General features: G+C 38.4%; 1 protein-coding gene across 7 annotated transcripts in view; it reads left to right on the plus strand.

Moving 5' to 3' along the window:
- The window catches only part of DENND1A (DENN domain containing 1A), a 163,701-nt gene that overhangs the window by 31,911 nt on the left and 118,628 nt on the right, over positions 1 to 13,162 (plus strand). For all 7 annotated transcript variants that reach the window (XM_065737268.1, XM_065737263.1, XM_065737264.1 and 4 more), the window contains exons 4-5: positions 6,494 to 6,543; positions 9,844 to 9,963. In XM_065737268.1, coding sequence (XP_065593340.1) covers positions 6,494 to 6,543; positions 9,844 to 9,963 — 170 coding nt within the window. The remainder of the gene's footprint in view (positions 1 to 6,493; positions 6,544 to 9,843; positions 9,964 to 13,162) is intronic.

The following is a 13,162-nucleotide window of genomic DNA, read 5'->3' on the forward strand; positions in this document are numbered from 1 at the left end:
TCATCTGATAGTGATATTTCTTATCTGTACCAATAGATCAGTGTTTATGCACTTAATTGACCTTGATTTTAGTGCCTGTTTTATACAGTTTTTCAGTTCTTTGTGATTTGAGAGTAGAACAATTATTCTTAACAGCTGTAGATTGTATTTTATTTCTTCAATAGAGTGTCAGTTGAAATCCATTTGTCTGAGAACAAAACTAAATCTTAATTTACTTGGAGAGATTTTACAGGCCTTTACTCAAGACTTGTCTTTGCAAAACTGCTTAAATATTTAGTTCAGCTTTACTTTCAGCTTTTTTCTACCAAAAACCAAGTAATAGTCATTTTGGTTCTTTTGTTGTTAGTTGAGAGGTTCAAGTTGTCATTAAGGCAAAAACTAGAGCTACTTCTCTGACACAGTTTTTATCACATCTGCTAGGCCTGTGTCCCAGGAGGAGCTGTGCAGAGCGCTGAATTCAGCGTAGGCCCATTATCTGCTGTTTTTGCGTATGTTGTAAAAGGAGTGAGACCTCAGGGAGGCTTGGAGCCTCCTCCCGTGTAATGTCCAAATCAGATTTGAAGGACTGGTGGCAGGAAAGCTTTGGCCTTGGGGTGTGAATTCTAAGAAACAGAGTCACAATTAGGTTTAAAAAATTCAGGGATTTTGAGCTTTATCGTGAAATATGTTTTTAGTAATGCAACGAGAAAAGTTTCCCATCTGTGCACGTATTTTCTATGCTTAAAATACTGAAATGGTAGCAGGCCTCAGTTTAGTTTCAAAATGTTATTTATTTCTTGCTGTTAATCTTATGATGATAATGTCTGGTTGTTTTTTTTTTTTTAAAGAAAAACAACAATGTTTTCCTGAGGTCAGTGAAATGGTGCCATTTCACTCCTGACCTCCATAGGGGAAGAAGTGACTTTTGTAGCAAAAAAAAACCCACCTAATTCAATCTTTGTAATTACTCAGAGCTAGTGGAGTTTTGGAACACTTAAGCAAATGGATGGACTGGTCCTATACAGTTGTGCTGACATACAAATAGCACTGCAAAAGTAGAGATAAAACTAAGTTGAGACAATACAATTGTAAAAAGTAGAAGAGCTTTCTAAAGAAGAGATCAAAATTGATTCCCAGTGTATTTTGGTGATTATCAAAGCTACTGATGTTCAGCACTACTGTGAGATGTAAAATAATACTGTTAAAATGAATGCAAGACGAAATTCGATGTAAATATTTTGTGAGCCAAGATTTTCTTCGTTGGAAAAGAAGTTCTGGAAAAAAAACTAACAAAAAAACAAATTCTTGAACATCTAGAAAAATAATGCTTCTACATTTCTTGTTCTCTCTTTCTGTGCTCTGAGATCACGCAAAAATCAGAGCTCTTTGTTATGGTGCCACACTCTCCATGCAGGATACCTTACTTCAATTTGAGAATTCAGTTTATGCAGCTGTTTGAATTCTTCTGAATGTCAAGTACACGATTACATAATTGAATTATCTTTAATAATAACTTCAGGATGATTTGATATAAGCCGTCATTATTAATAAATGCAGAGTACTGTCTAAACCTTCACAAGATGAGATTTACAGATCCCTGATCGTTACCCATCGTTGTTTTGTTAGTGGATGAATTTTTCTGTTCCAGCATTACTTTCTTACATTTACGTTCTTTCAGTCACATGCCGATGCACGGCTGCCTTTTCCTGGTGTTGTGAGTAGCTGCTTTGTAAAGTGTTGTTTAAGGTAATGGCAGCACTTGTTACTGAGTTGCTCATTACTGACATGTGCAAGGATGCTTCCTTTCCTAGGAACACAGATATGAAATTCTGACCGACTCTGATAGCAAGCACAGGTTGCGTTGTTTCAGCTTTTTACATTTTCTTTCAGTGTTCTGAGCACAGAGTTGCCCGTTTTAAGTTGGTTATTTGGGTGTGCTGACATCTGTTTAAAGTTCTTAATCCTGTTGTTCCTTTGCAGTGGGTGATCTAAATAATTCTTAGCTTAAAATTATGCAAATAGGTGATTTAAATTTGAAAACAGTTTACAATTTTGTGGTAATAAGGTAGGTTAAAGAACAATTGAGATTTAAAAATAGTTGAATAATATTTTAGTTAATATCCTAGCAAGCTTATGTTATATTAACATTTTTAATGTTAACATTAATCAAACATTTAACATGTTCAAATTTGATTTTGTTTATGAGTAGAAATAATAAAGACACAAAACGTTTCGATGGTAAATTTCTCTATTAATACCTCATTTCACTTCGTGGTAGTTTGGAGTTTCTAAAACTAAGTTGCTTTGTTCTGTATCTCACAAAAGCGTCCTCAGCTCTGGCCCAGGCAGGGCTCCATCTCCACTGAGGCCGTGCAGTGGATCTGCAGCCCCTCTGCAGCCCTCCCTGCTGCCCTCCCTGCTCTCACAGCTCCTTCTTCCCTCCTCGGCCTGGTGAGGTCTTCCTGCAGCTTTTTGGGTGGCCCTCCATGCAATCAGGATGCATTTCACGCTGGTTTCATGGATTCTAGTGGTATTTCTGGCTGCATAAGACAAAGATTGCTTGCATTTTCCACCCTTTCTGTCCAGTGTTTTGCTTATGACAACCTCACTTGTACTTCGTGTGCTTGGAATTCAAGAATATAGACCAGTGTTCATCTCCTTCATCTCTGAGTCATGCTGTATCTCCACGCCAGTGCCCCTTTTTGGAGTGCTCCATTCTCACAATATTTGAATTGCTGTCCCATAAAAATGCATGTACTTCATGAAATTGCATTTTCCCTGACTTTCCACCAGCTAAAGCTCCTCTCTGTGCTCTGGATGGTCTGTTCAACTTCAGCATGTTTTTTCTCAGCTTTCCAAACAGATTTTTTTCTTTTCCAAACACGGATTCCCTTGTTATGGTTTTTTGTTTTGTTTAGTGGTGTGTTGCTTCCCATCTCTGATTTGCATTAATATTGTGGTGTCTTGATTTACTGCTTACTACATCACTTCTGTGCTTGTGTTTTCAGTTTGTTTTGCTCCAGCTTCCACTCAGACTTCCTGTTCCCCTTTGGTGTCCCTGTTGCAGCAGCCATCTTTCAGGGTGGGCGTTTGCCATCCTGCTCTGCTGTGTCCATCCATTGCCCGCACCGTGGTACTTGTCACCAGTGCTGATGTGAACAGGAGCAGTAAAGCAGGCCTGGGTGTATTAGCGGCTCTGAAGTTGTACTGTTGACATGAAAGTGTCAGGATACAGCTTACATATTAAATTTGTAATTAAATATGCAAAATTGTTTTTAGCAGTGTTGAGCTTTCTGCACTATTTCCTCTCATTAGAGATAATTCAGGATATAAGCCAAGTGGTATTTAGCAGCCTTCTTTTCCGTGTGCTTTAAAAGTGTATCTGGGGGGGGGGGAGTGAAGGGAAAAAGAAATCGTTTCAGAGGCTGCCTCACCTCCATAAATTGCTGTGTGACACAAAAGGGCTGAACACTCTCTTCCTGGCTCATTTATTTTGAAAACTTTGCTACTGAAACCAAACTTAATCAATGAGCTCTGTGTTGTCTCCGATAAGTTATGTACTGGCTTTATTGATTGGGAAGGATTTTAGAAAACCCATGTGGGGTTTATAATGTCAGCAGTGTTTTGATTATGAAAAGAGTTGGAACCTTGGGACACGGAACCAGGTGGTGTATGTCCTAAAGCCACTGGTGACACGGCTGGGCTGAATCCCTCAGGGGACACAGTTCATGCCCTGCACTTTAACTGTGTTGGCTGCCTGCTATAGATGCGCTTTTTGCTCATTAAAATGTTAAAAATCAAACTGCATGTAAGAAGATTTGTGAAAATATAAACTTGGGGATTGATCCAGAAAACTGGCATGTGGTACCCTAGGGACACGGGTTTCAGCTACTGGGTAATTTACGCTTATCAGCTGTGTGTCCTGGATTGTTTTGTTTCCTTTCCTTTTCAGATGCTTTGTTTTAGAGGTGTTTTGTAGGTTTTTCTTTGGAAAGAAATAGGCATAAGGGAATAAAATAAGAAAAAAAGTCTACAGATACTACCCTTATCTCTCATGTCAGGTAAAAACACACAAAGGATTATAAGATGCTGGCATGCAGGAGTTACAAGTTTTGTTTTATGGTGTTTTTTTGTTTGCTTGTTTGGAGTCTTAAAGAGAATAATTTTGGGGGGGCTGTAAGTAACTGATCGCTTAAAGTTGTGCTTTATGTAGGGATCTCTAGGCATGTTTGCATTGACCAGACTGCAACTTGAGCAAAAATGGAATAGGTCTCTGGGAATTGTATGTCCTCCACGCAAAAGATCAGCATTTTTGCTAATTAGAGCCTAATTCTGTGTGATTTCTAATAGTTAAAATTTAGAAATGAGTCTGTGATTAACCCATATTAGCCTCAATTTCTCAGCTGTAAGAGAGCACGGAGAGGTATTGGTATGTAGTGAGTGGCAGATTTTGTCCAGTAAAAACTACATTATAATATTGCAGAGACTTTCTTTGAAAGGCAAGGCAGTGTAGAGTGATACAAATTCACTGTATTTTCTCTCAAACACACTTGTTTTTAGGAAGCCATAAAAATTGAAAGATGAGTGGAAAGAAGGTTTTAAGTAATATATTGTCCTCCAGTAACACGATGCTGGTGAGATGCTAATGTGTTTTATACTTGCTGTTACAGTAATTATTCAAATCCTTATAAAATAATGGAGAGTATGCTCTACTTGGAGGTTATTGATGATGTGTTACCTTCTAACAATTTCATTTCTGAATTGTACATTCCAGCTATGTACAATGAAGTCAGTACGTACGTGTTATAATTCCAGTTCTACAGTTCTGATTCTGGTGGTTTTTTTGGTGGTTTGAGCTTTCAGCAATGGGGAATGGACAAGAGTGCAATCGCTTCAATTTGGCAAGGTGCAGTTTTTGTGCTTATGTAATTGGAGTTGTGCGGGAGATTGTCAGGCCTTGTGCAAGTCAGTGAGGCTGCACTAGCATGAATCCAGTCAAGTGAATGAGATATTTTTTGTATGAAAATGCAAGAAATGAATGTTTCTGCAGACTTTACTGTGAAACCTGTGTAGTTGCTTCACAGCGTTTCTCAGTTAAAATTGAAAGAAGGATTTTTTCATTGCTTTACATGCCTTCCTTCAATAGATCCTTCTTGTTCTTTAATAACAGAAGGTTGTTAAATAATCTATCAATAAACTGTCGTGAAGTCAAAGTTTCCATATCTGTTTCTGCCTGAAATCTCAAGAACTTGCTACATTTTAGTTGTCAAGAGACCTCCGAAGAAGAGTCTGGGAGCAGTTGAGCTTGAAACCATTGCTAAGAATGGGATGTGCTTGCTTGAATTACGTAGGAAGAACATGCTTTTGCAAGAGAGTCAATATGCTTTCTGCTTCATTGAATAGCTTATTAGATTGATGTCGTTTATTTGTTGAATGATGGCATTGGCTTTAGAAATAAATGAAGCGAGAAGCATCAATTTAGTTATTGGTGAGAATTTATTACTATAGGCCAGAAAAGTGTTGGGTTCATCAGGTTTGCCTCTAGTCAGGGTGATCTCGTAGCTGCAATCAGAAACATATTTTACGTTACAGGTCCTGAGGTATTTCATTGTGGAGGAAAGTGGAGAATGAACTGACTGGTAGTGGGTCTGCAAACGGAGTTGACCTTTATTTGAATATTATAGAAAGATCCAATGTTAACAGATTACTTCTGTCTGTGAACACAACTATCTTGGTACATGTTTTTGGGTTTTTTATCCTTTTTAATGGCTGCATTCATTTAAAGGTGTAAAAAAGGAAGATTAATATATTAAAACATTGTTTTCAGTTTTCACAGTAATGCTTTCTATTTGAGATCATACATGTTTTAAAGTTCTCTATGTGTGGTGCTGTTTTGCAACATTAAGAAAATGGTTTGTAGTTTAAACAGTTTGTATTTAATATAGGTTATTTTAATTGGTTTTGTAACACTTAATATTTTTTTTTTAGTAGCAGTAGGCAGTGTTAAACATTCCTGCTAGGATGCCTATTGGCTTTATCTTTTGTTATTTATCTTGCTGATGTTGGGAAGTATTCTCTAATCCCCCAGACCTCTGTTCCTAGGTAACAGTCAAAAGCTGTGCCAGCAGAAGTGGTCCTGCCAGGCCAAACCCATGTGGGCTGGTGTTATTCACTATGATCCATATGGTCAGGGTAGAGATTGTCCCTAGAGAAGTGTTAACACTCAACAACCCAACCTCCTCCTACCCTTTGGAGAATTGCTGGATGGCTCCTGCTGCCTGCCCATGTGTGAATCTTGATTAATTTTTCATTTTTAATGAAGTTTGATCATGTTTATTATTTCACATGATTGACTGCCTGGTACTCCTTCCATGTAATTGATAAAGCCCATATTTCTTCATCTGTCTCATCTTTCTTCAGGGCAAAGTTGTGAAATTGTGTGATGTGATTAATATTAGATTTATTGGTCCCATTAGATGTATAAATTATCTCTTTTTTATTATTCTCTCCGCAGGAAGTTCTGCAGACTTTGACCAAGTTTTGTTTCCCCTTCTACGTGGACAGGTAGTATTAGATTTTTGAACTTGACAAGAAAATAAGCTTCTCAATTAAACCACTGCAGAAAATATTAAACATACTGCTTTTAATGTTCTCTATGCTTGACTGTGATGTAAACACCAAAGTGCAAATTATAGTCTCAGAATCCTGTTGTCCTGGAGTTTTTATGGGCACCATAAACAAAAAATAACATTAAGTTTGAGCAGTTCAGCGGCAGCAATAAAAGTGTGTTTTGTTTTACTTCTGTGTAACGTTTGGATGTGAAAACACTTGGGTAGTAATTGTCAAATATGCGTATTAATATCAGAACTTCCTTACATCTGAATTTTATTTCTTAGCTGCCAAAATTTGGGAAGGATAATCAAGTGCTTTACATTTAAAGGCCTTGATCTTAGCTTGAATGCTGGTGCTTTCCTTGTGACTTCTTAATTTCAGTTTGGGAAACTTGCAGTCTAGTTTTTAACTGTTAAGAGAAGAACTGCATCTGACAGAATATTTAATTCTTGTAATTTAGGACTTTTCAGAAATTAATTTTTTTTAGAGTCTAGTTTTGTTTCGTTTTGTTTTCTATGAGTTAGTTCTGATGATTTCATGGCAAGAATAAGTGTTCAAATTTTGAAAGAGTGCGGTGTTGCTTGTGCCGTGTAGCAGCAGCGTTTAATTGGCTGGAGTCCCTCGGCTGAGGGCAGCTACGTGGTGGTCTGCAGTTGGAGGAAGCTGAAAGATCGTGCAGGTGATGATGTCCTCTCAGCCCTCTGGGCAGTTCCTGCAGGTCAGGGCTGAGAGGCGCTGGTGAGGCACTGCTGGCGACAGCTGACATTGCCAACACCTCTGCTGTACCTGATTTGTGCATAAAAAGAGAATTTGAATATCCTGGACTGTCAGCAAGAGCTCCTTAACTAATGCTTGTTGATTTGGATGACCTTCAAAAGCCACAAATTTTCCTGGCAATTTGGAATCACTTTTTACTGATCTTTTTCCCTTGCTTAAAGGAAGGGACTGGGGAAGAACGTATATATTTTTCTCATATGCATGTTTAAGGTTGCTCCCTTTCTAGTGTGGACACATTTATAGTTACAGCATGTAATTTTATTGTACCTGGGGTTTTGTTTTTGGTTTTTTTTCCTTCTGGTGATAGAACATTTTTTTGAAAGACAGAAACACTGAAAACTCATATAGGGTGCACATGAGAACATAGTAATCCCCATTTAAAATCAAGTTACTGAAAGTAGTGAGCAGGTAGCCCCATAATGAAATTATCTCAGTGCTTAAATACTCCCCTCAGTCTTCTTAGTAAACAGTTTTCCTGCTCTAAGATAGAAAGAAATTGCTTCTGGAAGAAATATTTTCTTAAGTTATATGTCAGAAATGTCCTTAGCAGCTGTGACTTACGGAGTTGACTAGCACTCTAGGGGTTTTATCCCTCTCTGTATGCCTGAAAAGTGCTCTGTTGGATCAGGTCTATGATTGCTTTAATTCTTAGTCCTATGAGTGATTTTTTTTTAAATGTATTTTTGTTCTTTGTAAATAAAAGGAGAGAGAAACACTGCAACGTTTTTCAGTATAGGCATTCCAAATATTTAAGTACTGTTTCCAGTTATGTAGGTGTCCTTCTTTCAAGCTGTGACAATTTTGAAACTGGAATTTCTCTGTTATGTTGAGATTTAAAAAAATTCTTAATGTAATAGTGGAGATACCAGGTCATTGTTCAGCTACCTTAGGAACGTGGGTTGGAATTATCTGTTGGAATAGTACTTTGTGTAGGACACATCTTCATCTCCTCCAGAAAAAACAATCGGTACAAATGAAGAGGTGCTGATGGAAATGATCATACCTGATTAGTCACTAAGGAACAGACTGCTTCTCCTTTCACCAACTCAGAGCCAGAAATAGTGTGAGATGATGCAAGACAGGGTCTTGCAAAAATACTTGGGTTGGGGTGAGCGTAAGGAAAGACATCGTTAACCAGGATAGCAAATAGGTTGTTTTACACTACGAAGAACTACCACCTGAAAGTTGAGCAAGGCCTTTTAGGCATGTTTAATTTCTGTGGATTACACAAATGCAAAAATTTTTAGATTTTCTGGGAAGGAACTTACCAACTTGTTGCAATGGCATGATAAGCAAGCTTCTCCCTGCCCTCCAGTTCCATAATTTTAATTGTCAGCTAGAACACTGTTCTTGTGCACGCTCTCCTCTTAGCCTTGTTAAAATTAAGCATATAATCCCCTTCTAAAGTGCCATAGTAAAATCACCATAGTAACATTACATCCAAGCTTTACAGATAAAACTTAACGCCAGTAAGGGATTTTTTGGTACACCCTACCAGCTCAGTATGGTTTCTGGAAATGGCTGTTCTGTTGACAGTTAGAATTCTGTCGGATATTAGTACTTACACTGTCTAATTCTCAGGGTACTGAAATGCCATTAAGTGTCTTTTTGTTCTTCTGTGGGCATGGAGCACTTAGTGCTGGGTGGGTCCAACTTTTCTGTATGGAAGTCTATTTTTCTTTATTTTCTCTAGATATTTGCTTGTATTTAGGGCTCGTTACTGTAACAGATTTTTTGTTGTTGTTGTTACTGAGTTGTAAAGATGCACATGTAAATCCTATCCATATGTATGGGAACTGCTGAATCACGGCCTGAACCATTGATTGGTCACCTGAGGTGAGCACCCAGTCAGCCACGGGGCACAGGTGGAGGTGATACACCTGTGTGATTGGAAGGGGTGGAGCCTGGCTGCACCTCTCTCAAACCCCATTTAAGGGCTGACCACCACCAGGGAAGGATCTCTTCTTGGAGATCCCTCCTGCGTGGAGTCCCCTGTGAGCCTTGTCATCTTAAAGGTGAGCCATCTTCCTTTTTGTATTATTTGTGTACCATCTATATATAGACCTATTCAAATATACCATCATCTATACTATTTTTGAGTATCATCTTTGAGATTACTCACGTTACACCATATTACTCAGTTCTCAAAAGACAACCTGGAGTAAGTGTTCATTTCATATCATTATGAGATACCAAATTGAAAATCTGAATGAAAAGTCTGCTATTCTATTAGTCACAGCTTCCCCACTGAAAGTCAGCATTTCTGTTAAGTAGTAAACTACATCTCTACAGTATAACTGAATCTCTGTTAACTGGGAGGAGAATTTTTGCATGAAGAACAGCAACAAGAAACCCCAAAACACAGCCTTCCAATAAAAGAGGAAATGTTGTGGGGCTTATTTACTTAGGTTAGGTACATTTGACATGAAGTGAGCTCCACGTTAAGCTTCTCCTTTTTATTCTCTTTACTTTCAGCCATGCAGTTAGCCAAGTTGGACAGAACTTTACATTTGTCCTTACAGACATTGACAGCAAACAGAGGTTTGGGTTCTGTCGTTTATCTTCTGGGGCCAAAAGCTGCTTCTGTATCTTAAGGTAAGTCTGTGGTTTAGCTTTTGGCAGACAGGGAAACCATGTTTGTCTTTTCATTGTTACTCTGCAATTATAATTTCCAGCTGTTCAAAATTATTTTCTTATCTCCTCAAAGTTGCTGCTCTTTTGCAGAAGTGCTGCAAGATATCTTTGTGTTCTTCTGTAGATAACTGTATTTGTAATCACTGTTCTTGAATTAACAATTTGGAGGGGAAAAAAATCAATGTTTCTTTGCAGTAATTTGTTATGACTTTGCAACATGGCAGATGTTATCTTTCACTGTCAGAACTGATTGTGTGAAGACAGTTTGTGGATGTTTGTATATGCACGTTTTATTAGCAATGCATCTGCTGATAGCTGAGGAAATGTCCAATGAGCTGATGCTGTCCACGTTGAGAAAGTTTGTGTGTATGAGCTGTATGTTGTCCTCTTGGTGGTTTTGTAGTGTTCGTCACATACAGATGAATAGTGGAAGTTGGGAATGACGTGTTTCACATAGAACAGGCTCAGAAGTTCTGTCAGAGTGCTTATGATTCACGTGGGGGAATCCAGTGAAAGAACGAGACCTTGGCAGATGAGTACTGCATGTCACACATGGCAGAATGGCCCCTTCTGCATGTGTGTTATGGAATGTACCTGTGGAGGATTTTGGGGATGGTGTTGCAAAATATAAGAGAAGCTGTCAAGTGTAGGGACGTTTCTGCCTTCACTGAGTTCAATACAGCAATGTCATGAAATGGGTTTTGATTGTTGCGTGTGATTTAACGTATGTTTGTGTAAGTTGTGTTGGCACTTGACTTTGTAAAAATATCAGCTGTTCGCTGTCCTGTACTTCAGCATTGCAGTGGCAGCAGGGTTCTGCTATCTAGACCTTCATTGATAAAGTTTAATATTTGGAAAAACCAGTGTGAAGTCTACCAAAATTGCTAATTCCTTGTGTGGGAGGAGGGGCAGGTGCTTCATCAGTAGTTTCTTTCATTCCATCTTTTCTGTAATATTTTGAACTATTAACAGTTATGGTGATGGCAGTCCAACAGTGTGAACCAGATACTGAAGGCAGAGAGGTATTTCCCTGACTCCCCTATGTAGACAAGGAGCTGTTCCACTCTCATGTGGGAAGTGTCTGGTTATATAAAGTAACTTTTCTTGATTAATGATAAATTAAAAGGGAGACACAGTTTAAGAAATGAGTCTAAATGAGTAGTACGAGTCCATTCTTGATCTCTCCTGGATAAGAGTTCTTTGCTGTCAGCTCCCTTATGTTGAGTGAATGCCAAGAAGAAATGGAGGAGTTATGTTGTAGTTAAATGCCTTCTGCTTCAACTCATAACTAAAATAAAAAAAATAAAAATAAACCCTTCAAAAGTAAAAGAAGCAACCGAATGAGTGCAGGAACAGCAGTAGGTGAACTGGGACTCAGCTTCATTCCTGTTGTCTCATTCTCCTGTGAACTAATGAGAAAATGAAAGATTGTGATTAATGCAAATGAATGTAAGTTTTGGAAGATAATGAAGAATATAAATAAGCATTATATGGATTTACTTTCTCTGTTCCCAGAATTGCAGCAGCCATTGATAATGTGAATCTTCTTGGTGTCCTTCCTGAATGAAATTAGAAATAACTAGGATTATACAATTCTAATAATTTAGTTTTAGTAACAGAGTTAATTTAATTCATAAAGGCTGCTGCTGTAAATGGTGCATCAGAATATGCTGAAGCAAATGAAAATTTTATGAAAAAACAAGTGAAGATGAAAAGAATGCTTCCTTGTGTGTTTATATTAAATTATAGGTTGTTTAAAATGTGGGAACGCATGTGGATCTGCAGCCTGTTTTTTCGGTCAACAAACTGACTCAGTTTGCACCTGCACCATCTAAATCTAGACAGACCTTCTTATTACGAGCAGTTGTGTAACCTGTGGAGTCTTCATGCCAAGCCCAGCAGATCAGTGTGGTCTTCACCACATATCTTGAAAACTTTGTTGGCTCCTCTACTCGATGCTTCCCTACCTGCTCTAATGCTTTTGGACTACATTGCTTTTTTTCTTCTGAACTGTTTGAGTTATAAGTATTAAACTGCTTCAGTGTACTTTATTGGAGATCGCTGGCAGCAGTATTGTACACAGCTGTACATGCTGTGTCTCCAGTAGATACTCCAGGAAAGCTGGGTGGCTGCACGCTCCGGGTGTTCCTTGCTGTGCTCAGTGACAATATGAGACTTAAGCGATGCTGTTTGTTATCAGAGATAATATTCATGTGTTTATCAGAGAAAGTTTTTGTGTGTCTGGACATGGTGAGAGGGTTTGGAGGTGGAAAATCGCTGATGTTTGGTTTATCATAGAAGAGGAACAGAAAAAGGAAATTGTTTTCATGCAGCCTGTGCTTTGAAAAAATGTCAGCAGACTTCTGGAAACAGTTGAAAGCTGTGACACTTCTCAGAATGCCATAAGTCAGGGCCTGGGACCTTCAGATTTGAAGTGATCCAGAGACGTTTTCATGTGCATGCACAGTACAGTAAGGCGCTTCTAGGAGCTCAATAGCAGCAGTGTTGTCAGCATGGATGTTGCTCCCGTGGCCAGCAGAATGCCAATTTAGTTTTATGGTAGAAGTTTTAAGGCTATTTTAACCAGTACTGTTGAGAAATCTGCTTGCAAGATAGCTTTCTTAATGGCTGTGAGAAATGGCAACATAATTTTTCCTAATATTTATATATTTCTGTAATCTCTTTTGTTCCTGCTGTGGATATCGTCACACAGATTTCCAGAAATCTCTGATTGGTGAGTTGAGAAACCACTTTTTTTGTCCAGCTGTTCTGGATTTTCCCTTTAATGTAGAACCAGCAACTCTCTTGCATTCCCTTGTCCTCTTTTCCCCCTTTTGCTAGCTAAAAACACAACTGCAGTGATCTAAGTCTGCATGAATCACTGAGTTGTACGGCCCTCTGTGTGAGCATTACTTTCTGCATTTCAGACAGCAGAGGGCGGACAGAAGCACAGAACAATTGTCACAGATGGTCTGGTGGGTTTTTTGAGGTTCTCAGAAGTGAAGTGAATTAAAACAGCCCAGAAGCTCATCCACCAATCCGCCACACATCAAAAGCTCCTGGTTAAATTGGTATTTTGTCATGCCTTTTTCAATGCAATACATTAGAAAACTTTAAGATGTGCTTTATAATATTTTTCCTTTCCAAATGATGAATGCAC

The sequence above is a fragment of the Cyrtonyx montezumae genome, unplaced genomic scaffold, assembly GCF_038088225.1.
Source record: "Cyrtonyx montezumae isolate F1298 unplaced genomic scaffold, pur_monq_1.0 scaffold_20, whole genome shotgun sequence".
In the NCBI taxonomy this organism is placed as follows: Eukaryota; Metazoa; Chordata; class Aves; order Galliformes; family Odontophoridae; genus Cyrtonyx; species Cyrtonyx montezumae.